Source organism: Mytilus edulis, chromosome 10, assembly GCF_963676685.1.
Source record: "Mytilus edulis chromosome 10, xbMytEdul2.2, whole genome shotgun sequence".
NCBI classification, from domain to species: Eukaryota; Metazoa; Mollusca; class Bivalvia; order Mytilida; family Mytilidae; genus Mytilus; species Mytilus edulis.
Genome location: NC_092353.1, coordinates 3,393,664 through 3,418,155, shown reverse-complemented (window position 1 = coordinate 3,418,155; position 24,492 = coordinate 3,393,664). Strand labels below are relative to the sequence as shown.

The following is a 24,492-nucleotide window of genomic DNA, read 5'->3' as shown; positions in this document are numbered from 1 at the left end:
AAATTATCCCCCTTGAATGAAGAAAATGACACATTATATTCTACGCAACTGTAACAATTATAGACCCGTCATTACAAAGCTAAATAAAAGAGTGCAACGAGAGAGTACACTATACATAGACAAATGTATGGATGAAGTCAAAGTACAATAGATGAGAATTATCCCCCTTGATTGAAGAAAATCAAACATTATAACTTCTAAAGTACTGCAACAAATATAAGACCCGTTTTTGAAAGAAATTACATTCTACATTGACAAATATTTCTTCTTATGTATGGATTAAGTAAAAGTAAAATAGATAGTTATGTCCCTTGAATGAATAAAATCAGGCAATATAACTTTCCACAGAACTGTAACAATTATAGTCCTGTCATTAGAAAGCTAAATAAAAAGAGAAACAATGAGAGAGTAAACTATCCGTAGAAAAAATTATTTCTTCTTATGTATGGATGGATGAAGAAAACACATTTTTTTTTATTAAAGAGCTTACCTATAATTAACAATAAATATTTCCATAAATGTTAACAAAATGTAATGAAAACTAGAGGCTCTAAAGAGCCTGTGTCGCTCACCTTGGTCTATGTGCATATTAAACAAAGGACACAAATGGATTCATGACAAAATTGTATTTTGGTGATGCTGATGTGTTTGAAGTTCTTACTTTACTGAACATTCTTGCTTCTTACAATTATATCTATAATGAACTTTGCCCATTAGTAACAGAGAAAAAAAAATTGACTAAAAAAGGCAATAACTCCTTAAGGGGTCAATTGACCATTTAGGTCATGTGGACTTATTTGTAGATCTTACTTTGATGAACATTATCGCTGTTTACAGTTTATCGCTATCTATAATAGTATTCAAGATAATAACCAAAAACAGCAAAATTTCTTTAAAAATTACCAATTGGAGGGCAGCAACCCAACAACCGGTTGTCCAATTCATTTGAATATTTCAGGGCAGATATATATTGACTTGATTAACAATTTAACTCCTTGTCAGATTTCCTCTAAATGATTTGGTTTCAGAGTTATAAGCAAAAAACTACATTTTACCCCTGTTCTATTTTTAGCCATGGTGGCCATCTTGGTTGGATGGCCAGGTCATCGGACACATTTTTCAAACAAGGTACCTCAAAGATGATTGTGGTTAAGTTTGAATTAATTTGGCCCAGTAGTTTCAGAGGAGAAGATTTTTGTAAAAGATAACTAAGATTTACGAAAAATGGTTAAAAATTGACTATAAAGGGCAATAACTCCTAAAGGGGTCAACTGACCATTTCGGTCATGTTGACTTATTTGTAAATCTTACTTTGATGAACATTATTGCTGTTTACAGTTTATCTCTATCTATAATAATATTCAAGATAATAACCAAAAACAGCAAAATTTCCTCAAAATGACCAATTCAGGGGCAGCAACCCAACAACGGGTTGACCGATTCATCTGAAAATTTCAGGGCAGATAGATCTTGACCTGATAAACATATTTACCCCTGTCAGATTTCCTCTAAATGCTTTGGTTTTTAAGTTATAAGCCAAAAACTGCATTTTACCCCTATGTTCTATTTTTAGCCGTGGCGGCCATCTTGGTTGGTTGACCGGGTCACGCCACACATTTTTTGAACTAGATACCCCAATGATGATTGTGGCCAAGTTTGGTTCAATTTGGCCCAGTAGTTTCAGAGGAGAAGATTTTTGTAAAAGTTAACGACGACGGACGACGACGGACGACAGACGACGACGACGCCGACGGACGCCGGACGCAAAGTGATGGGAAAAGCTCACTTGGCCCTTCGGGCCAGGTGAGCTAAAAATAACAATAATATTGCACATGATTTCTGACCGCCACACGGAAGCCATTATAAAGTAAATATTGTTCTATATACATGACAACAACAACACATAGCATATAAACACAGTGGCTTAATACTTGTCACTTCAACACTTTCATCAGATCTGTACTCATTAATATACCATATCCCTTTGTTTCTATTTTATATAGTGCATACATGCCATGGCATACACACCATATTCATCTATCATTAGGTATTCAATCAAACAAACTTTATATGATCAATTTGAAACTGAAAATAAGAAAATGTTATCATAATTTCAGAGTTTTGTCAAAAAATCAGAAAATGATTGTTTTTAAACCTAATTTATTTCTTCAATATACTATATTCAAGAAGTCCACATCAAAACATCTATTTTAAATGTCTATAACAATTATATATGCAACATTGAAAATGTCATTTCTTTTCAAAAGATTTTTGACATGTTCATGTGTATTTTAAACCATAAACATTATATTTCTAACATTTATAAAAACTAACAAACAAGATATCACTAGTAACACAATTCTTAACAATATGTCATTCATTTTTCCAATCTTGAACATCATAACATTTATTTGTTCAGCAGATGATAAAATATTTTTGACATCCCCTCTATAAAACAACAATGTATACTCTAACAACCATGACACGTGTAAACCATATCTTATAAATTTTTGCATGATACATTTGAAGCAAAAAATATATATTTTTCACAATACAGATTTTTATACAAATAGTTATAATTTTCTGATTCCCTTCGCTTAAAATTTCACAACAAATATCTTTTAATAATTTACACCTAAATTATATTGCCTTACAACCAATTTTAAAATGTAATTAGCTATGATAAAACATCATACACACAAATTTTATCTTGTACATATATATGTAAGTTGATAAAGCACATATCCCAGTAGAATAGGTGACCATTTATCTGTATATTTGTTGTTTGAGAACGTTTTCTATCCTCTCATGTAACCATTTCATTATTCCAGAATCTTGACTAGAAATGTCAACATGGTTCCCAGAGAAAACAGTTCCTGTATTGTCCTGTAACAGATAATTACCAGGTCAAATAAATGGAAAGTAATTCAAAGCTTGAACATTCTTATTTTCACTTTTGTATATACTTCTGTCCATGTAGACACTCCACATTCCAATGTTGACTTTGGAAAGAAAAAAACATGCTCAAAAAGTGATACAATGAAGGATAAATAAATTGCTTTTTTCTCTCTCTATTTATAAGGCTATATATTGACTTTTGAGCTGGGGGATACTGACATTCAAAAGAAAGAAATAACTGGTGGAGAGTTGTCTCATTGGCAATCATACCACATCATCTTATATTTATACTGGAACAGGTGTCAGAAAGTCAAGAGATAAAAATGTTCTCCATATGTAATAATTACTTTACCTTTAATGTTATCACTATTTTCTTGTCTTCGTCCAGTAAGGCAGGTACTCCAATTATACTCTTTAACTCTATTTCCCATTCCACATCGTATCCACTGGAAAATCTATTCCTATCTAGGTACAGAATATGTCTGTTCAAATAGAAATAACAACTATTTATTACCCTATCATTCATTTATATACTGATGATAATGGAAAACAGTGAGAACTTTAAACTGACAAAAAGTATCCTGCTTACTATAAACAAAGCTTTTAAAATAAAGGATTGCATACTCTAGATTTATTAGTTGATATTCAATCACTTTTTGTAACTATTGGAAAAAACTTCTCTGATTGATTGTTTCTTTAAAGTTTTAACACACATCTCTAGCATATTCAATACAACAAAATTACTGAATTTCAGTCCTCAATGCTCTTTAACTTCATACTTTATTTGGCCTTTTTAACTTTTTTGGATTCGAGCGTCACTGATGAGTCTTTTGTAGACGAAACACGCATCTAGGGTATATTCAAAATTTAGTCCTGTTATCTATGATGAGTTTATTTACTATTAGTTGTGCATGTAGTGTTGTAAAGAACATCAGAGTATAAACACTGACCTGTTGGTTATAACAACCAAATCTGCTCTATCATTATAACTAAGTGGAGCAAAATCTATAAATAAACACTGACCTGTTGGTTATAACAACCAGATCTGCTCTATTGTTATAACTAAGTGGAGCAAAATCTATAAATACAACACTGACCTATTGGTTATAACAACCAGATCTGCTCTATCGTTATAACTAAGTGGAGCAAAATCTATAAATACATTACTGACCTGGGTTATAACAACCAGATCTGCTCTATCGTTATAACTAAGTGGAGCAAAATCTATAAATACAACCCTGACCTGTTGGTTATAACAACCAAATCTGCTCTATCGTTATAACTAAGTGGAGCAAAATCTATAAATAAACACTGACCTGTTGGTTATAACAACCAGATCTGCTCTATCGTTATAACTAAGTGGAGCAAAATCTATAAATACAACACTGACCTGTTGGTTATAACAACCAGATCTGCTCTATCGTTATAACTAAGTGGAGCAAAATCTATAAATAAACACTGACCTGTTGGTTATAACAACCAGATCTGCTCTATCGTTATAACTAAGTGGAGCAAAATCTATAAATACAACACTGACCTATGGTTATAACAACCAGATCTGCTCTATCGTTATAACTAAGTGGAGCAAAATCTATAAATACATTACTGACCTGTTCATACCTGCCAAGTTTTGAAAGTGCCCATGGGGGTTTTAGTGCGTGACAACAATTTCAAAGGTTACAATTCTTTGCGACGACTATTTTGCATGTGCTGTTTTGTGGTCTAGAAAAAGTGTCATATTTGTAAGATGAGCTTACATGCCTTTTTCTAAAGTTTATTTGCATGATTCTAGTTATTATATATCAGTAGAAAAGATGAACATGTAGCTGCAAGACCAGGAATTAATTTCATGTGTAAGGATATTAAATAATTGTTGACTTTTCCAATTTAAAATTATGCACAAAGAAAGACCTTTATCAGGTTGGGAACAACACCTAGGGGTATCCCCTCAATGTAAGGACATTAAAAACCACTTTTTAATGTAAAAATTAGCACATTTTCTGAGTGATATTCATATTATTTGAAGTAACTTTTCCCAAAGAATTATACATCTTATGATTTATCTGGTATAATATGGTCAACACATGTCCAAGTATTATGGTATGTTCATGGCCTAATATATCATGTATATCTTCTTTATTTTTCAAAATAATTGGACCCTACATTTAGAACAGTAGTTCTAAATATAATGTCAGAATTTCCCATTTAAATTAAGTTAAATAAAAATCTACATTTTTCATTTTTATTTTTCACAGAAGTAAAATGACCCCTTGACTAAGGGAAGTCCCTCATTTAAGGGATTCCTCATGTGGGTTTTTTTGTTTTGTCCATGTGAAAAACGAAAAATAGTACATTACTGTAAATGATTTGGTATTTTAATTGAATACATATCATTTGTTACAGCAAGTGAAATATCAATAAATTAGTGAATGAACTACTATTTATTATCTTTATGGTAGTACTGCATCATTAAAGTTTGTCAATCAACCATGCTTTTATTGTTATTCTGTGTAAGAACCTCCTTGCAGGTGAAAAACCATTTGCCATGTTTACGATTTAAAAAAAACAGGAAATCAACACAAGTCTTTCTTTCTTTTCTTTTCTTCGTATAAGCTTCCTATTATAAGGAACACCCCTTAACGGGTAATATTAAAATATCAAAATATTTAAAAAGGGGGAAGAAACAAGGATAAAATATATTACATTAAGGTAAAATCCAGAGGTGGTGCACTATACATAGACAGTGAATTGCATAAAAAAACAAAATCATATCATATAAAATATAAAATTATTTACATAAAAATGATAAACCGATCTACAGAAGTCATTTAAATCAAACAATTAGTCAATCATTTTACCAGTAAATAGGTTCTTATAGTTTTATAACAACACTGAATATTTGTTATAAAATATAGTGAAATAACTATATATACTATAACATTAGTTTATAAAATTTAGTCTTCTATTTGAATTTTCCATTGTCTATATTTCAGTATCTGTATCTTAATGATAACTGTCATTCGTCTAGCTTTTTCAGTAGAGATATCCTCTTGTAATGAAGCTTGAAACAGAAGTGTCTTGAAAGCGATTCCAGTTTAAGAATTAACTCTTCTTTGAATCCAAGTTGTTTCGTATACTTTGTACAATCCAATACCAGTTGTGTAACTGCTAGTTTATTGTTAAATAGCAGCTCCCAAGTTCCAGGGGGAGAGTTTTCAGTCACAAGTTGTTTAATGGGAGTGAAGTATTCTTTTCTCTCATTGCATAGAACTGGACACTGTGTAAGAATATGCAGTATATCCTCTATTTCCCTGTGGCATAGCAGGCAGATGGGGTCAATTGTATATTGGCTGAACTTGTGCTTGTCGGCTTGCACCATGTAAGTCCCTGTGAGCATCCTTACTTTAGTTGAGGCTTTTCGAATTTCTATCAGATTCTGCTCTACTGAGTCCCATACTGGATGAGTTGAGTCTGCATTGCCAAAGTTGAGGTTTAGAAATTTTAAAGAGGACATTTGTTGAGCTTCCTCTTTGAGTTTGAGGGTCCAGAGGGATGTGATTTCTGTTTTTACTAGTTTCTTCCAGGATAGTTTTGATGGAATTGAGATGTTTTTGTCAAAGATATCTGGTAGATTATATTTTGCTAATAATAATGCAGTTTGGAAGAAGAAGCTGTTGTTGTTGTCAAAGTTCACTGCTATTTGTCTGTTGATGATTTCTTTTATTTTATTGTTGGAGCAGGTTGTAAGAGAATGTAAGAATGTCAATTTTCTCTTGTGAATTTCTGCTTCTACCGGGAGAACTCCGAGAAGTAAGTATACCGCAGGTTTTGCTGTTCTTGTGGCAAGAGTTTGTATTGCACGCAGTGTACCAATATGGAACCTCTCCAAAATCTGAATCTGGGTCTTTGTTAAACAAAGGATTTCAAGACCATATAGAAGTCTTGGTAGCACATATGTCCTATATATTGTGTAGGAGATTTTAGGGCTTAATCCATTTGTACCATGCAGTCCTGAATTCATAAGGGCATATTTCGTTCTTCGTGCAGATTTTATACGGTCTTCTATATTTACTTCATTTTCCTTTTTGCTTGATCTTTTTAGGCCTAAATGAGTAGTTTCGTTTGAGAGTTCAATTGTATTATCTGATAATTTCCAGGTGTTTGTTCTGTGATTCATTGCAGATCCGTAGCAGATAACTTTCGATTTTGTTGGGTGGATATTGTAATGATGTTGATTTGCATATCTTCCAATGGTGTTTAGCATAATTTGTAGTTCTGCTGGATCAGAGCTTAACAGGGCGATGTCATCGGCACAGGTAGGCGCTCCACAGTAAATATCTCCCAGACTGAATCCTGTTGCATTTTTCTCTAATTCTACAAGGAGATCCTCTACAAAAATTTTATACAGATGAGTTGATAGTATACCTCCCTGTCTAACTCCTTGGAGTATATTAAAGCTGTCACTAAGTTCTCCTTGCCATTTGACTTTGGAAGTAAGGCCAGAGTATAGGTCTTTGATGACAAACCATAGATCTGGGTGTATATTCCTATCTAGCGTTTTGTCATGGAGTATCAGATGCTGGACTACATCAAAGGCAGATTGCACATCAACAGTAGCCAGATAAAGAGTGTTGTTTTTCCGTTCACATTTGCATTCTGATATAATGAGACTAGCTATAAGTGGACATAACCCTTCTGTAAATCCATATTGTAGATCAGTGTTAGGAGTAATACTGAGTTTGCCAAGTATACAGAGTTCATGGAGTTTTGATATCACAGGGGTTACAGTGATTCCTCTATAGCTGGAGACTAGGCATTGATTTTTTTCCTTTTTAAGTACAGGAGTTAGAATTCCAGACTTGAATTCAATTGGGACAGTTCTGTGAATGAGTATGTCATTAAATATCTTTGTAAGCGTTGGTGTGACTGTTTCTTTAGCAAGTTTTAGATGTTCTGCACATAGTCCGTACTCATCAGGTGATTTGCCACTGTTTAAATTGTCAATAGCTTTGGAGACGTCATCTTCTTTGTATGGTTCTATTGTTATTTGTTGGTTATATAGAACTTCTTCCACGAGATGCTGCCTTATTTGGCATAGTTCCAGATATGAGTTATCAAATTTTGATTCTTTTGGTATACTAAGATCTTCATAGTACTTTGCGAATGCCTTTCTCTGTATAGCAGGATTAAATTCTAGTTCGCCCTCTATATCTATACCCGTTGAATTTGTTCTAGGTTTAGATCTATTCCTGTTTATTAATTTGTAAAATAAGTCTGTGGATGGATTATCCATAATTTGCTGATATAAATTCAGTCTATCTTCAGCATGTTCCTTTCTTTGCTGACTGCGGAGATTTTTCTTTTCTGCTTTTAGTTGTATCCTAACTGGGTGGTCTGCTTTTTTGCCTTCGGATTTCCATTTTGAGTATAGTTGTTTGCAGTTTTTTAGATGTTTTTTTACTCTAGGTGATGCCTTCCATTTTGGACCTTTCAGTTTGATGGGTTTGGTTGGTACTGCTTTGTTTGAGGCTGCAAGTAAGGCTTTTGTGATATTTTGGATACTGTTAGATGGTTTTTGAGTCAATTGCAGCTTTGAGATTTCAGTCTGAATAGATTCTGTGTAGAGAGGGAGATCGGTCTGGTCCCATTGAAGTTTATGAACTGTTTGGATTTCTTTATTGGCTTTGGTTACATCAGTTGGAATGGTAATGTTAGTTGTTACTGATACTGGCACATGAGCTGAGACATTTGAAGATGAACTATTCCAAATTGTATAGTTTTTAAAGAGATTTTCTTTAGAAGAGAAGATATAATCTATTTGGGAACTTGATTGTCCTGAATGGTGAAAGAAAGTTTGCTTGTCAGATTTATCTTTATCAGCAGCAAGGTCAAGTTCTTGAATGAATTCCTTTAATAATTGATCATGCTTATTATTTCTGGTTTGTAGAATTGTCCCATTCAGATCCCCGCAGAGTATAATAGCGTGAGTATTTAGATATTTTGTTGCTATGTTATGAATGAGGTCGAGACATTCTCCATATTCGTAAGACGAGTCTTTGTCCATAGTTGGCATATAGACGTTTATAAGACATACGTCAATGTCTGATGTCAAGTTCAAAATCTAGGATGTTAGAATTATCTTGAGAGAAAACGTTTTTGATTGGCTGATTAATTTGATCATGAGAAACATAGAATTTGATTGGCTGAACACGAATGTCTTCCTTGGACACAGTTCAAAATCGGGAACCATTATATTTTTCGTGTAGATTTTCACAAAATCGTGTTTTAGAGGGTTTTTCACGATCACGATCGTGCAATCGTGACAAAGGGTCAAAATCGTGTAATACACGCCTAAATCGTGAAAGTTGGCAGGTATGCCTGTTGGTTATAACAACCAGATCTGCTCTATCGTTATAACTGAGTGGAGCAAAATCTATAAATACATTACTGACCTGTTGGTTATAACAACCAGATCTGCTCTATCGTTATAACTGAGTGGAGCAAAATCTATAAATGTAACAATTAATTTGATCCCCCCTGTAAAATGGTCCGGGAGATAAAATGTCTTTGAATATTTTATCCTCTAGGATAGAAAATTGCCACAAATTATATCCCCAACACTAAAAAAATATCCACAATGATGGATATTATTTTAGTGTTGTGGGATATAAAATGTTGCAATTTTCTATCCTAGAGGATAAAATATTCAAAGACATTTTATCTCCCGGATCATTTTACGAAAAAATAAAAACAGTCCGAAGTAGGAATTTTGGGAATATCTGTATACTACATGTATTATAATCTGTGGATATTATTTATGGGATAGTTCTATTTTATCTACATCTTCTGATCCATGATCGATATTTGATTATTTTTGGGTTTAAAATCTCTTTTATTAAATTCAAAACATATTTCAAAACAAACACTGTTAATTATTGATGATTATACAAATATAAATATAAAACTTACCTTCATTAATTCTGTAGTACAGCTTATTATTTTTAATTAAGAAGCTTTGGGCACGTTTTCGTAATGCTTGTGTCTCATTTAAAGAGCTGTTTTTGGGGCATTCTTTATTCAGCAGATATTTGTACAAAACGTTATACTCCTCTCCATCCATCTTGACACAAATGATTATCTATTATCATTTTACTTGTTTCTTAAAAGCAATGTGCCATTTGTTAAAACACTTCATTGATCAAGATGCAGTAGGATAGTATTTACATGACATTGTATCCCATCGGATATAATTGTACTGAAATATTATCCCAAATGGATATTATTTTGTAGAAATATTATCCCTAGAAATGATAAATTTCTTGGTAATATTATCCCATGGGAAATTATTTTACTACTCACTTTTATCCTTAGGATATATATCTACATTGATTTTATCCTTCGTAGCGGATAATCTTTTTTTAGTAGGGTGCCCAGTATCGAAAAAGACGTCTAGTTAACGAGTTTAAGTTAACGGATAACATACGGCTATATGTATATGCAAACGATTGGAAAATCATTATATTTTTTAATCATGAATGTCGTCGTATGCTGCCGTGGTCAGATTTTTCAAAATTTTGTGGTTTCTTAGGGTACCCACAGATACCTCATCATACAGACCATCTTCAACACGAAAATTAAAATTATTGCTTTCTGTGTTATTTGTTCAAATGATACTTATCATTTAGCTTAAAAATTAAATTTATCATATAACGAAAGCTGAAAAGATTTATATAATTTAAGCATAGATATTTCATGATTTTAGTCAGGCTATTTTTTTAGCTGAAATTTACCACATTTTGAACAAAAGAAAATTTATTACGTGTTACTTTCACGGGATTTTTACTCTGATTACATCAATACCACATGGTCCATATGTGTGCCAAATATCTTTTGTGTAATGTTAATCGGTGAGAAGAAAAAAGCAATTTAAAACACAAATTTAGTGATAATTTTGCCTTGTTTCAAACACGCCTTTTCTCGTGCCGTTAATCGTTTTGTAGCTTACACTACCAGGTCATTAACTAGGACCATTGTCACTTATTTCATTTATTATATTTCTTGCTTATTGTATGGTCAAATTGTATATTTTGAATAGTCCAGTTAGTTTGAAGATCGTTGTTTTGTAATTAGAAATATTTTTTGTTGATTTTATACCTTTAATCTTTTTTTGTATTGATAGTTTTGTTATAATTGTAATATACAAATCAAATCCTTCGATCACGTTTCAGACCCGGAATATGGCACACATTTACAGTCATGTTAAACTATGCCCATCAAGCCAGAAATGAATTAGCGTGAAAAACAAGGGGATAAGTGTGTTATATGTCAGTGTTTTTCTACTGAATTGCTTATTAATAAGCGAGGAATAAGCACAAACAAAAGCTTTATCGAGGCTATGGGAGCACGGAAAGATTTGAGTTTATTGTATGATGCTTCAGACCTAGACCATTTTCGTACTGATGATTACAAAATGTTGTAGCATCATTCTTGCTACAAATCTTACACTAGCAGACACAACTGAAGTTTTTTTTAAAGCTGAATCAAGTTCTTGTTCGTCTGTTAGCATCATGATATCATAGATCAACAGTAACTATGATACACAATAAAGTCATATTCTAGCTAGCACTTCCAAGGACCCTATATCAGCACAGAAAGAGTATTTAGGTTTTAAGAATTTGTTGTACGCCCGATGTCATAGATACTCGCATGATTTTACATAATTATGCATGCTATTCATGAAGACAAAGAGATAGGTTGGAAAGGAATCAAGGGTAGGATAATAAGAAAGTCACAATATAGATGGTATAATCTTATGCTTTCCTTGCATCCACTCCATGCAGCATACACAGGAGCTATGGTTTCAAACAGACACTATAACTTGTATATAAGATTTTCGCATCTATATAGATATAGGAAGATGTGGTGTGGGTGCCAATGAGACAACTCTTCATCCAAATAACAATTTAAAAAGTTATCCATTATAGGTCAATGTACGGCCTTCAACACGGATCCTTGGCTCACATCGAACAACAAGCTATAAAGGGCCCAAAAATTACTAGTGTAAAACCATTCAAACGGGAAAACCAACGGTCTAATCGATATAAAAAAAAACCGAGAAACACGTATAAGTTACATAAACAAACGACCCCTTCTGTATACCTGTCCACGAAATATATAATAGTCTCGGGTTTGCCATCTGTAACTTTCTGCCATGCTGTTACATGATGCGATACAACGTATTGGACCCTATTTAGGATCAGTATGCGCACTGTTTTTTTAGTCTTGAAGGACAGTCCAGATGATTTTACCGATTTGTCAAACCTTTCTTATTGTGACTTCGCTGAACCTATAGATGCAGATCGAGATCTTGTTGTCAGGTTGAATGATCTCAAGTCAAAACTAAAAATAGATCACCGTGACCTAAACAATTTGGGCGTAAAATTGGCTACAATTTAAAATTTCTCACTTGTCAACCTTGCGAATCTACTTTTAAACAATATGTAATAAGAGTTTCACTCCAGACGTAAATTTGATGTCTTCCCATGTAGCAGAACTACCTTAACATTCTCCTCTTCAGAATGGACAATGACTTGTTCCTTTCTATCTCGAAGGTCATATGTCATCTGAATTGCTGCAATATTTAGTTTCTACTTGTAAGGGGAATTCTGTGTTTTCAAAGGATTGCATTTGCTTCGAACAAAATCTATCATGTATAGATGTATGCCCATGTCAGGCAAATGACATATGTCAAAATGTAAATACTCGTGTGGTTGTAGTTAGACACATTGATGACGACGAAGATGACGATGTATAAGATTTCATTTTTCTGTATCAGTATCTTATGATAGTTAGCTATCGAATGAAAATAACGCAGTCCATAATATTTTCTAAATAATAAATAAAACATCTACTCAATTTTGAAATCGTGGGAAATATAATAATAATCTACCTAGTGGGGAAAGATATGTATTAAAACAAATAATAAAAAAACCTACTATATGTTCTTTGACGTTGGTCGGGGAACTACAGAAGACCATAGAATGTAGTGTAGGTAAAACTAGCCATGATCATAATTTTCTGTTTGCATTTCTTTTTCGTGTTTTTGCCATACTGAAGTCTGCTTGTCTTCATTTTATAAGTTTTTAATGTTCCTTTGGTTTCTCACGCCTATTGTGTTTGCAATTGTTTGTAAAATACATCGGTGCTGTACATAACCCTCTCCCTTATTATATTTTTGGAATACTTATAAACATTAAAGCCAATTGTTGCTCATTTGCTCATCTGTATATGTAGGATAGGGTGTTTTACCTGTTTCTAATCACATGTTTTGTTTTCAAAACTTTTACCCCTCCCCCCTTTTCTCTGTTTGTAGTAATTTGTACTTCTGTAAAGCGAAGCTATACATAGAGCTTTATATTCAACCAAATTCGACGTTAATTTCGAAACAAATTATAGCCAATTTTTGCTCATTTGGTCATCTGTATATGTAGGATAGGGTGTTTTACCTGTTTCTAATCACATGTTTTGTTTTCAAAACTTTTACCCCTCCCCCTTTTTCTCTGTTTGCAGTAATTTGTACTTCTGTAAAGCGAAGCTATACATAGAGCTTTATATTCAACCGAATTCGACGTTAATTTCGAAACAAATCATTTATATATACTCCTTCACACCCAATAACAGAAAGTTGATTTTTGCCTAGAAATTGACGAACACCTAACTATCAAAAGACGTGAAAATCACAATTATTTTTTCGACAAATGATTAAAGTTAAGATCTTAAAAACATCTTTAGATGGTACTTGTACTGAATTGAATACAAAAAAATCAAATTTAGAAATTGAAATAGGTCAAGGTCACTGTTATTTAACAGCTTTTTGAAAATTTCAAATCTGCACCCTATATGCAAAAAGTCAATCTAAAGTCATTTTTGGCGATAAGAATATAAAACAAGTTCTAAATGTAGATACAAAAGATATTTTTCTACAAATTGGTTGTTTTTATTTTGCTCAAATTGCATATTTGTAGGAGAAACAAGCTATCTAAATGTGACTGTACATTTTTCTTGATTTTTTGCTTTGACCTTTGACCCTGATTTAAAAAAAACGTGACCACGGCAGACAACGACGACAACGCTATTTCGATGAGGCTTGTTCTCCTCTTTCCAACGATATAAAATATAGCCGTATGTTATTCCGTTAAGGCAAATCGATAAAATTTGTTGATAGGGCACCCTACTATTTAGAGTGGGACAACTTTTAAAGGTAAACAATATCCATTATTTACTAATATTTCATCTGTAGGGATAGTTTTTACTTAATATATTGTCCCTTGGGAACTTATATTCTAAGGATAATATTTAAGTTTACATAAATACATTACTGACCTGTTGGTTATAACAGCCAGATCTGCTCTATCGTTATAACTAAGTGGAGCAAAATCTATAAATACATTACTGACCTGTTGGTTATAACAACCAGATCTGCTCTATCGTTATAACTGAGTGGAGCAAAATCTATAAATACATTACTGACCAGTTGGTTATAACAACCAGATCTGCTCTATCATTATAACTAAGTGGAGCAAAATCTATAAATACATTACTGACCTGTTGGTTATAACAACCAGATCTGCTCTATCATTATAACTAAGTGGAGCAAAATCTATAAATACATTACTGACCTGTTGGTTATAACAACCAGATCTGCTCTATCATTATAACTAAGTGGAGCAAAATCTATAAATACATTACTGACCTGTTGGTTATAACAACCAGATCTGCTCTATCATTATAACTAAGTGGAGCAAAATCTATAAATACATCTGTCTTGAAGTACATTCCTCCTTTCAATGTGTTCAGTAGATGACAGCCTCTGGCCATATACTGGGAAAATGGCTGCAAACCCTGAAATAATAGATGAAAATTATTAATATTTAGCATTGAATTTTTTGGTTTGAGGTCAATGTGTGGATTGACATATTTTAGTCCCTGTAACAAAAAATTAACACTTTTTCTATTCAAGTATATATATACGCCATTCAGTCATTGTTCGTATAGTGTTCTGGTATCATTCTGACAACTTTTGTATAGCATTCATTCAATGTTCAGTGATTGTCCATACATACTTCATTTAGCGTATGGTATATAGTATAGCTTAGGTTATGATATACATCATTGCTAGGTGTATGGTACATGTCATCATTAAGGGAATAATTAATGGTATCGTTCAACTTTTTGTTTAGGGTATGGCCTATGGTATTGTTTACTGTACCTTAATGATATGATATATGTCATTTGAAAGACATACACTAAACCATAGGATATATGTTGAAAGAGCTTTTGGGGTAGGGTTTATGATATGAACTACATTTGGTCAGTGCTTTGATCTGCGTTCAGAAGTATATGCACATTTTTTAGGGATCGTTCGTACATGTTTGGGCTATCATTTGCGTTGTTATATTTCAGAAGCCTCATTCTGACTTTTCTTATGAATGACTTTTTCTTACCCTGTATGGATTGACATATCTTGGCAGCCTCATTCTGACAATAAATCCACCATCCATTTCTGCTGTTCTAAATTATAAAATAAACTACATTGATAAAGTAATAATACAAAATTGATCATAACCGCATAACCCCTAGTGTTTGCAATCAAGATCACGATAGCTATGCCCATGACTTTTTTATCAAGAAAATAGCAGAATATTGACTTCACTGCAAATAATTGGTGAGAATGCTGAAAGAATTTTCATATAAAAATTGAAGAACAATTTTTCTTTAAAAGGATATACAAAACAACAAAATGCAAAGTTGAACTAAAGAGGTCACTCATTAATATGCATCTAAACACCACAAAATACTTCATTATCAGCAAGCTTGCTAAAAATGTTGATATGATATCTTGGAAGAATAGAATGAGAAATAAGAGAGAATGGAAGGGCAAACCTATATAACACTAAGGGACATGGGCTAAAAGGTATTATAATTATATCTGACCTTCTAACTCCATCAAATGCCAAGCTGACTAGATCTAGGACTCCTCCTATAGGCTGTGTTATCAAGCCTAGCAGTCCTTTACCAATTCCTTTAAAGAATCCTTCAACCCCGTCCTCTGTAGCACCTATAAACAGAATACAAATTTTATTACTTTCATTCAGATCTTACATCTCTTTCTCCTATTTCTAAATATAAAGTAAAATTCATGAAAATAAAGTCAAATTCATTAATTTCATATCAAATGAAACTATACACTATGCATTCATTTATTTTGGTGGGTGCAAACTTTTGTGGATTGAGTGAAATTTTGTTTTTTTTGGGAAAATTTGATTTCATAGTTGGCCGAAGTCTGCGAAGAAGTATATCAAAATTTTCTACTGCCTTAAATTCCCAGGTTCAGGTTTAACCACGAAATCCAAGAAAATTGGTATACCACAAATGATAATGAGTTCAAATCAGGTCTTAACTATGCCACATCAAAACTACCTCATCATGAAAGACCCTGCTGAAATATGAAGACCAATGTCATATATTCTCTGAGGCTTTACTCAAGATCTGCACAATATGTGACTCTCCAACCAGTTAAAATATGACAGTGTAGTAAATCTCTGTGTTGATGTATGAATTCATCATATGGCCTGTAGACATGCTTGACCTGATCTTTTATGGGATCCAGGAGTCGGTTTCACAAAAAAACTTAAGACTAAGATTGGTCTAAGTCATGAACAAATCAGTACACTTAATATCAATCTAAGGCCGTGTTCACACCAAAAGCAATGTACAGTAAACATGTTTACATTTAGTGTAATGCGATGTACACTGGTTTCACATTAAATTTGTTCACATCTATAAACCTTGTTTAGTTACCTGTACATAAGATTTGTTGACACTTGTAAACTATATGTCACTTAAATGTTCATTACGTAGAACTGAATGCAAAATTTTCGAACAACTTTTCTAGCAGTAAGAGAACGACCATTTGACTTCAAAAAGGGGGATGTTTTAAAAAAAAAAAAAAATATGTTGATCCCCAATTTGATAAAAAAAATATTCTGGTCATAGAATTGATAAAAAAAATATTCTGAATCCAGAGTTTCCCCATAAATTACAGTGTTAAATATTGAAAAAGTTATTTGACTGCTGGCATCTAAAAATCTGAATAAAAACGTTCAAATCTGACTCAGGACCCACCCCCCTTTTTCAAATTAAGTGGTTGCTCCTTTATGAAAGACATTTTGACGACTTGCAGTAGTTGACAATACTAAAGATGTCTCGATTATGCAGCGTAGGCTGCAGCAGTGTGCTTACAGACAAAGAAAAAGGTTTGAGATGTTAAGGATCACTACATGTATTTTTTATCTTTTCTGTTTCTTTCAAATGCTATGTCTTCTCCAAGGAGTATTTAAAAAAGGGAGCTGTTGATGTTTTTTTTTTTTACTTCTAAGCTTATTTTAAACGGATCTGAGATAGTAGACAAACAATACAATTTACCTCACACTTTTTTTAGTAATGCATTTAAGAGTGAATCGTTTTTTAAGTAAAGACCAGTGGCAACTATTTCAGTGTACGTCCATTAGATTCGAGAAGACCTTTTCAAATGAATTATTTGTTCGGCAATGATGATGCTTTGAGTCTTAATTAAGGGTTAATAAAGCTACCTAAAAAAATTTTTTAACAAATAATTATATCAAGTTGAGACAAATATTTCTGTAAAGAACTTTATTAATAATTGTTAAAAATATCAATTTTATTCAAAAATTATTCCTTTCTTAAATATACTTGGTAAAATTAAAGTTATAAATGCCTACACTTAACCTACACAATGCCTACACTGACTATCGACTGCATGTAGACAAAACATGATTTAAACTACATGTAAACATTGAGTTTTATCAATGGGAACATATTTGTGTTTAGTTTACGTGTGAGTTACACTTACACAAAACCGAGTTTAGGCCGATGTGAACATGGCCTAAGTCACAAGTGATCATAAGTGTTTTGTGAAATCAAATCCAGATCAATTTCTGTTACATTCTATATTTCATATCAGAGAATTCCATCCATGGTTAATTTATAAGGTCTGGGTGCCTGTTCAGACTTACCATGTAGGGGGTCTAGAACAATTCCTGTTAGTCCATATTTAATACCAGATAGGAATCCCTGTCCAGCAAGAGCTAAGCTGTGTGGTAAATCTCTTGGTGGCTGGTTTTGCCTTCTTTGTCTTTTCTGTAAGAAGATTTAAATCAGTTTTTCATCAATAAACTAATTATATCAATGGTCTATAGAAAATTTTCATTTTTTTTCATGAATTTGTTATTGTGGATATTGAAGTCAGAAGTAAAGGTTTAATCACAATGTCACAATTTACTGTAAAAAAAATCTTGAACATTTGAGATGTCATAATGCTTAGTTTAACACCTCACAGTAAGAGTTAATTGTACATGACATTATTTATGTGGATTGACATTGGGTCAACTGTAGTAACTCAGTCATAAAACATTCCTCAAAATTATTCATATATTATGCATAACTCAGGTAAGTGATGCATACATATGAAAAAAATGCCAGCAAATAAATTCCTGTTTTCAACTGAAAACATCCTCTCATTACATAATTAATAAAATATTTTTCTTTAAAAAGAGCCTGAAATCTATACTAGAAAATATACATACTCTCTGGAATTCCTCATCAAATGACATGTATGCAAAGGCGTTCCCTAGCGACCCAGTTACCCTGGCAACTGAATTTGATGTTCCTCCTATAGAAGATAAAATAATGCATTAAAATTTGTAATTTTTGATTGAGTTAAGCCTTCCAATTTACATGTTATAGTGTGTCTTCTATGTTGTAATGTTATACTTTTGTTTCAGAAAAGGGAGAAGGTTTGGTACCATTAAATCCCGCTGCAAATGTTTGCACCTGTCCTAAGTCAGAAATCTGTTGTACAGTAGTTGTCGTCTATTTCTGTGATTCATACATGTTTCACGTTTCTCGTTTTTATATAGATTAGACCGTTGGTTTTCACATTTGAATGGTTTTACACTAGGTAATTTTTGGGGCCCTTTATAGCTTGTTCGGTGTGAACCAAGGTTCCGTGTTGAAGGCCTTACCTTGGCCTATAATGGTTTACTTTTATAAATTGTTACTTGGATGGAGAGTTGTCTCATTGGCACTCACACCACATCTTCCTATATCTATTTGAGTAGTAAAACAATATTTAAAAAATTATTTATGAAAGGAAAGCACTTATTTACTGAAACATTCAGAAGGCCAAATGCATATTAGCGTATAATTATTCATTAAAATAAGATGTGGTATGATTGCTAAAAGAGACAACCCTCCACCATAGACTGAATGATGTAGAAGTTAATGATTATTGGTTATTGTATGGCCTTGGCCTTCACCCTCCACCATAGACTGAATGATGTAGAAGTTAATGATTATTGGTTATTGTATGGCCTTTAACAATGAATGAAACCCAAAATGTATAGTAAGCTATAAATGAGAAATGTAAAACAACTAATGGCTGCTTGATTGAGGACAAAAACAATAGCTATTGCAATGTATAGAACAAAGTAAATCACACATACTGATTCCATGTATGAACCTGGTAAATCTATTAGGATTATATGATATAGTTTCATATTCATTAATTCTATATATCCTATTACCTTGAAAAATATTGATCTCCTTGTCTATAAATAAAATTGAAAGGATATGAATGTCTGTGTTATTAGAATAAGGTGTTTTTACTTACCTACAATATGGCTGATGGCACTCTGGAATCCTCGAGCCATGTTTTCTGAAAAGTTCTCATCACCTCTCAAAGTATCCTGTAAAATAGTATGTAAGAATTTCTTCTCATTTTTCTGTTTTCTATCCTATTTAACGCTATAATTAGGTGTACAAAATTGCAAATTTAGAATTTATGTATCCTGCTTTTTTTTTGGACATAAAATAATTTACTACATATATATTCTTTTCCATTAATCTTTTAACTGTTAAATCAATCCTAATATAACTCTATTGCCCCATGTCTATTTTCTCAATTCATTTAACCTGATTTACAGCTAGGAAAGAACCAAACCAGAGGATTCTCCATGATATTAATTGTGAGTAAATTAATACACAATATTTTTTCTTTTCAAATAAAACAAATTGAAATCAAAATCAAAACTTTACAACAATATGAATTTAAAGTAAAATAAATGTGGAATGTGTCTATGGGGCACAGATCAATGATGTGGCTTGTATATCATATAAAGATATAAAATGACATAACTGAAGAACGGTGAAAGTGACGCTACCCAAAATTGGACTTGATCTAAATTTTGCCAGGTTTGTACAAGTCTCATACCATTTGGTTGAGGCAAACTAAAGTTGGAAAAAGGAAACCAACTTTGGGATTTATGAACAGACAAGGGTAAAACTTAATGCCCACTCCGCTATGACAGGAGCATCAAAACATAAAGGATCTATATAAGTCAACCTATTATGAGAAAAAAATCATTCCCTATGTCTACAGAAATAAAAAGTTAGACACACTGTTTTGCTAAGAATAATCTATTACCAATAAGGTACATAAATGCCTTACCATGACAGGTTCATAAAACAATTCACTGACACCTGTGGTTAGATCTTTAAACAGTCCGTATGGATTACCCAGGACATCTAGACCCAGTATGATAACATACAACTGCATCATCAACTGTTGTCTGTAATGTGCTAAGGCCAATGACCACATCTGATCTCTAGTGATGTGTAATCCCTTCTGTTCAAAATGTACCATTCTGTCAAAATAATAGATGGATCAGAAATAAATAAAACAACACATAAAGCACACTATACCTGCAGTGGCGGTTCCCTTTTTGTAAGGGGGGGGGGGGCCCACTCCAGGCACTTTTCAGTGATTCCCTATATAATTAACAAATTGTTCCCACGAAAGGGGGGAGGGGCCCAAGGCTCCCCCTTGGATCCTCCTATGACCTGGCTTTTAAAGTTACCCATATAGTATGGGTTTTTTCATTGTTGAAGGAGTATGGTGGCCTATAATTGATTATGTTTACTTTATTTGAACTCTGGTGGAGGGTTGTCTCTTTGGCAATCATACCACATCTCTTTATTTTTGTATTAACTCCAGGGTTTGTTGTTCATATCTTTATAGAATGTTATAAAATTTCTCCATTGTCCAGTACTTAATATAGCAGTATACATGGGAGTTGCACATTCTAGTATCCCTCATTAATAATGTTAATATATCTTATAAGGTATAATCACTTACTTAAGTTCATTGTCTTTGATTTCAGTCAAAGTAGCTCCTACTGAATTCCTTAGGAACTCCTTTATATCTGAGGCTAAAGATGGCTGATCTTCTCCACAAGTATGAGGTGTTCCAGACAAGGAGAAACTTACATTCAACTAAAAATATATCAAGCAGAGTTGAAAAGTACAAGAGAAAAAGATTCTGCAACTCTTGATGCAATTTGTGAATCGATCTTTCAGTTCCCTATTTATAGATATACAAAGATGTGATATGAGTGTCAATGAGACTACTCTTCATCCAAGTAACAATTGTCCACAATATAAGATTTTGTTATTTTTACATTTTTAACTATTTTTAACAAAGATTCACTTAGATATACTTTTTAGTGTATCAATAACATTAATAGATAATAGTGTAATTATGCTATTTTGTGAAGGTCATATACAAAACTAATTTCAATCTGAGATCACTCCATTATGATGATGCTAGAAATGTTTCAAAATTACCTTGATTGGGGAAATCTTGAAAAATTCAAAAAATATACGATCTGGTAGACTGGAAGCCTGAAATGACAAAACAAAACATTTGTAATGACAACCAACACTGTCTTTAATTGTTTTTCACAATTAACTTTTTTTACAACAATCGTCACACAGAAATCTATGCAGTAATGGGATCAATCTTGTGAAAACATGGATAACATCTTAAATCAAATTCAATTATGTCTAATTTTACCCTTCAAATACGCTTGCCTAAATATAATGGAAGCCTGTATAATTCATAATGAAACAAATCTTGTAATTAATCTTAAACTGCTTAAATTAATATTTACCATAACATCAGCTATTTCATGGAGGGGTCTCTGAGCCATCAACAAGTCTGATCGTAATCTCTCACTCTGAAATTATACATCAACAAATATAAACATATCAATTTCCATTTTAATGTTATAACACAAAGAAGCTAAATATCCACTTGTTAAACAGATAAAATATTTTTGAATTTTCAAGATGCAGAGATTTATTGTTAGTAAAATCAAAGCTGGACTTTTTCTGATTTTTTAAATATATCAATAACGTAATCCTAGGCAAATCTGAATAAGCTTATTACTGAAAATTAAACATACCAAGAACATTAGTCACAAGTGTTCAAATTACAGAATATGTACATGAAGGTTGTAAATTTCCCAAGTCCAGCAAAATGTGAAAAAAATCTTTAAACAATTGCAAATACATGTATATAGAATGTGCAAAACTTTAATATTTGCACAATTTTTCTGTGAAGTCTTAGGTATATTGGATGAGCAGTGTTGGTGAAGTCAAAATTAACTAATTCAAAATGTGGGGTAAAATAAAAATAAGTTCCTGGAACAGTTAAAACTCAACTTCAATGACATGCATTTTCCTACTGCAAAACATATTCCCTAAAACTGCAAACTAAATAAATACTTCAGTTTCAATATACAATATATAGATAGAGCTCAAATCTGCTCATCAATAGAGAATATTGAAAAGATGTATTTCTTTCTTTTACATTGACAAAACACTGAGAAGGCTGTTTTTAAAGATATTGTAAATTTAACTGTACTGATTTTACTTTAACTTCATGTCTCAGGCATGATTTAAGTTTTTTTTTTTTTAATGGTAAAAAAAATAACTCATGAATAATGAATAGACCCTTCTAATGATAATTCTGGTTAATCTGAGCCAAACCAACACATTAGTTTCAAAATGGTGATTTGAAATAATATCTTTCAGCTAAAAAAGCAAGCATCAAAGCAGAGTTCAGAGAACAATTCATTGCTAGAGCAGAAGTTATAATATAATAAATGGAATTTATACTGTAAGTACATTTCTTTACTGGCCAGTTCAAAATATATATACACTTGAAATACTGTAAAAAAATGTTCCAATTCTATTTGTCTAATGCCAAAATCTGTAGTGGGATACTGGAAGAAATAAACTTGTTCTGTTTTGTATCAATTTTAAAATACCATTGGATTCATTGCTTTAATGATATGCTACATTTACCAAGTCAGTGATTCCATATCTGTCAGATTTTGTAAGGTGCATTTTAGAAAATTGAAAATTGTGATGCTTTTGTGCTCATGTGAATTATGCAACAAGAAAATGCTTCAACGTATGTGTTAACAGGCAAATATCATACATTCTTATAAAAATTGGAAAAGTCATTTATAAAAATCAGCAGTTGGTATTTAAACTAGAGGCTCTCAAGAGCCTGAATTGCTCACCTCTTATTATTTTGCTTAAAACTTTCATCAATGATTATTTTTGCTTTTCAATATATATTAATGAGTGGCTTAACAATGCCATTTAAATGTTAATTGTATCTGTCATATTTTCTTCTAAAGCAAATAAATGCATTTTACCCATATGTTCCATTTAACCATAGTGTCCATGTTTCTTGACATACAAGGAAATAAAATACAAAATTTATACTAGATTCATTTGAGAAGATTTTTAAAGTTAAAAAACATAAACAACTTGTGTAAAATTTCTTTAAAGGGCAATAACTCCTTAAGGGGTCAATTGACATTTTGGTCATTAGAAACTTATTTGTAGATCTTACTTTGCTGACCATTTTTGCTGTTTACAGTTTATCTAATCTTTATCTTCCATTATATTCAAGATAATAACCAAAAGCTGCAAAATTTCCTTAAAACAACCAATTTAGTTGAAGCAACCCAACAATGGAATGTTCGATTAGTCTGAAAATTTCAGGTCTGATAATCTTGACCAATTGAACATTTTACTCCGCGTCAGATTTGCTCTAAAAGCTCTAGCTTTTTTAGATATAAGCCAAAAACTGCATTTGACCCCTATGTTCTATTTTTAGCCAAGGCAGCCATGTTTGTCGATGGATCAAAACTTCTGATACAATTTATAAACTAGATACCCTAAGGAACATTTACTTAAATTTTGAAGGTATTTGGCCCAGTATTTTCAGAGGAGAAGATTTGTTAAATAGTTTACTACGACGACAGACGATGACAGACGACAGCGGACGCCAAGTGATGGCATAAGCTCACATGGGGTCCAAAGACATGGTGGGGTAAATAGGTATGCAAGAATGTATTAAGGAATAAATATTCACAGAAAAAGATAGAAAAATAATGATACAGAAAAATTGAACTTGATTCATGAGACTGTTTATTTTCTGTTCTTCATCTTAAAGGCCATGGTATTGTTTTATTATCATGTCAAGAAATCTGAATTTGAACATTGTCGAAGTTGACAGGTTGAGGGCACCTGTCAATAATCAAATCAAACATTTCATCAAAAATACATCAAACCAGAGTTAATATATTCACAAAAATC

The 24,492-nt window shown here is 32.4% G+C and overlaps 1 protein-coding gene across 1 annotated transcript in view; it reads right to left on the bottom strand.

Moving 5' to 3' along the window:
* Window positions 1-1,815: 1,815 nt before the first annotated feature.
* LOC139493161 (intermembrane lipid transfer protein VPS13A-like) overlaps window positions 1,816-24,492 on the bottom strand; it is a 148,245-nt gene continuing 125,568 nt past the window's right edge. The window contains exons 77-88 of the mRNA XM_071281335.1: window positions 21,987-22,052; window positions 21,661-21,717; window positions 21,173-21,309; window positions 20,486-20,681; window positions 19,649-19,724; window positions 18,564-18,649; window positions 17,994-18,117; window positions 15,892-16,015; window positions 15,402-15,468; window positions 14,651-14,799; window positions 3,251-3,380; window positions 1,816-2,886 (exon numbers count right to left, since the gene is read on the bottom strand). Coding sequence (XP_071137436.1) covers window positions 2,767-2,886; window positions 3,251-3,380; window positions 14,651-14,799; window positions 15,402-15,468; window positions 15,892-16,015; window positions 17,994-18,117; window positions 18,564-18,649; window positions 19,649-19,724; window positions 20,486-20,681; window positions 21,173-21,309; window positions 21,661-21,717; window positions 21,987-22,052 — 1,332 coding nt within the window. The 3' untranslated portion in view covers window positions 1,816-2,766. The remainder of the gene's footprint in view (window positions 2,887-3,250; window positions 3,381-14,650; window positions 14,800-15,401; window positions 15,469-15,891; window positions 16,016-17,993; window positions 18,118-18,563; window positions 18,650-19,648; window positions 19,725-20,485; window positions 20,682-21,172; window positions 21,310-21,660; window positions 21,718-21,986; window positions 22,053-24,492) is intronic.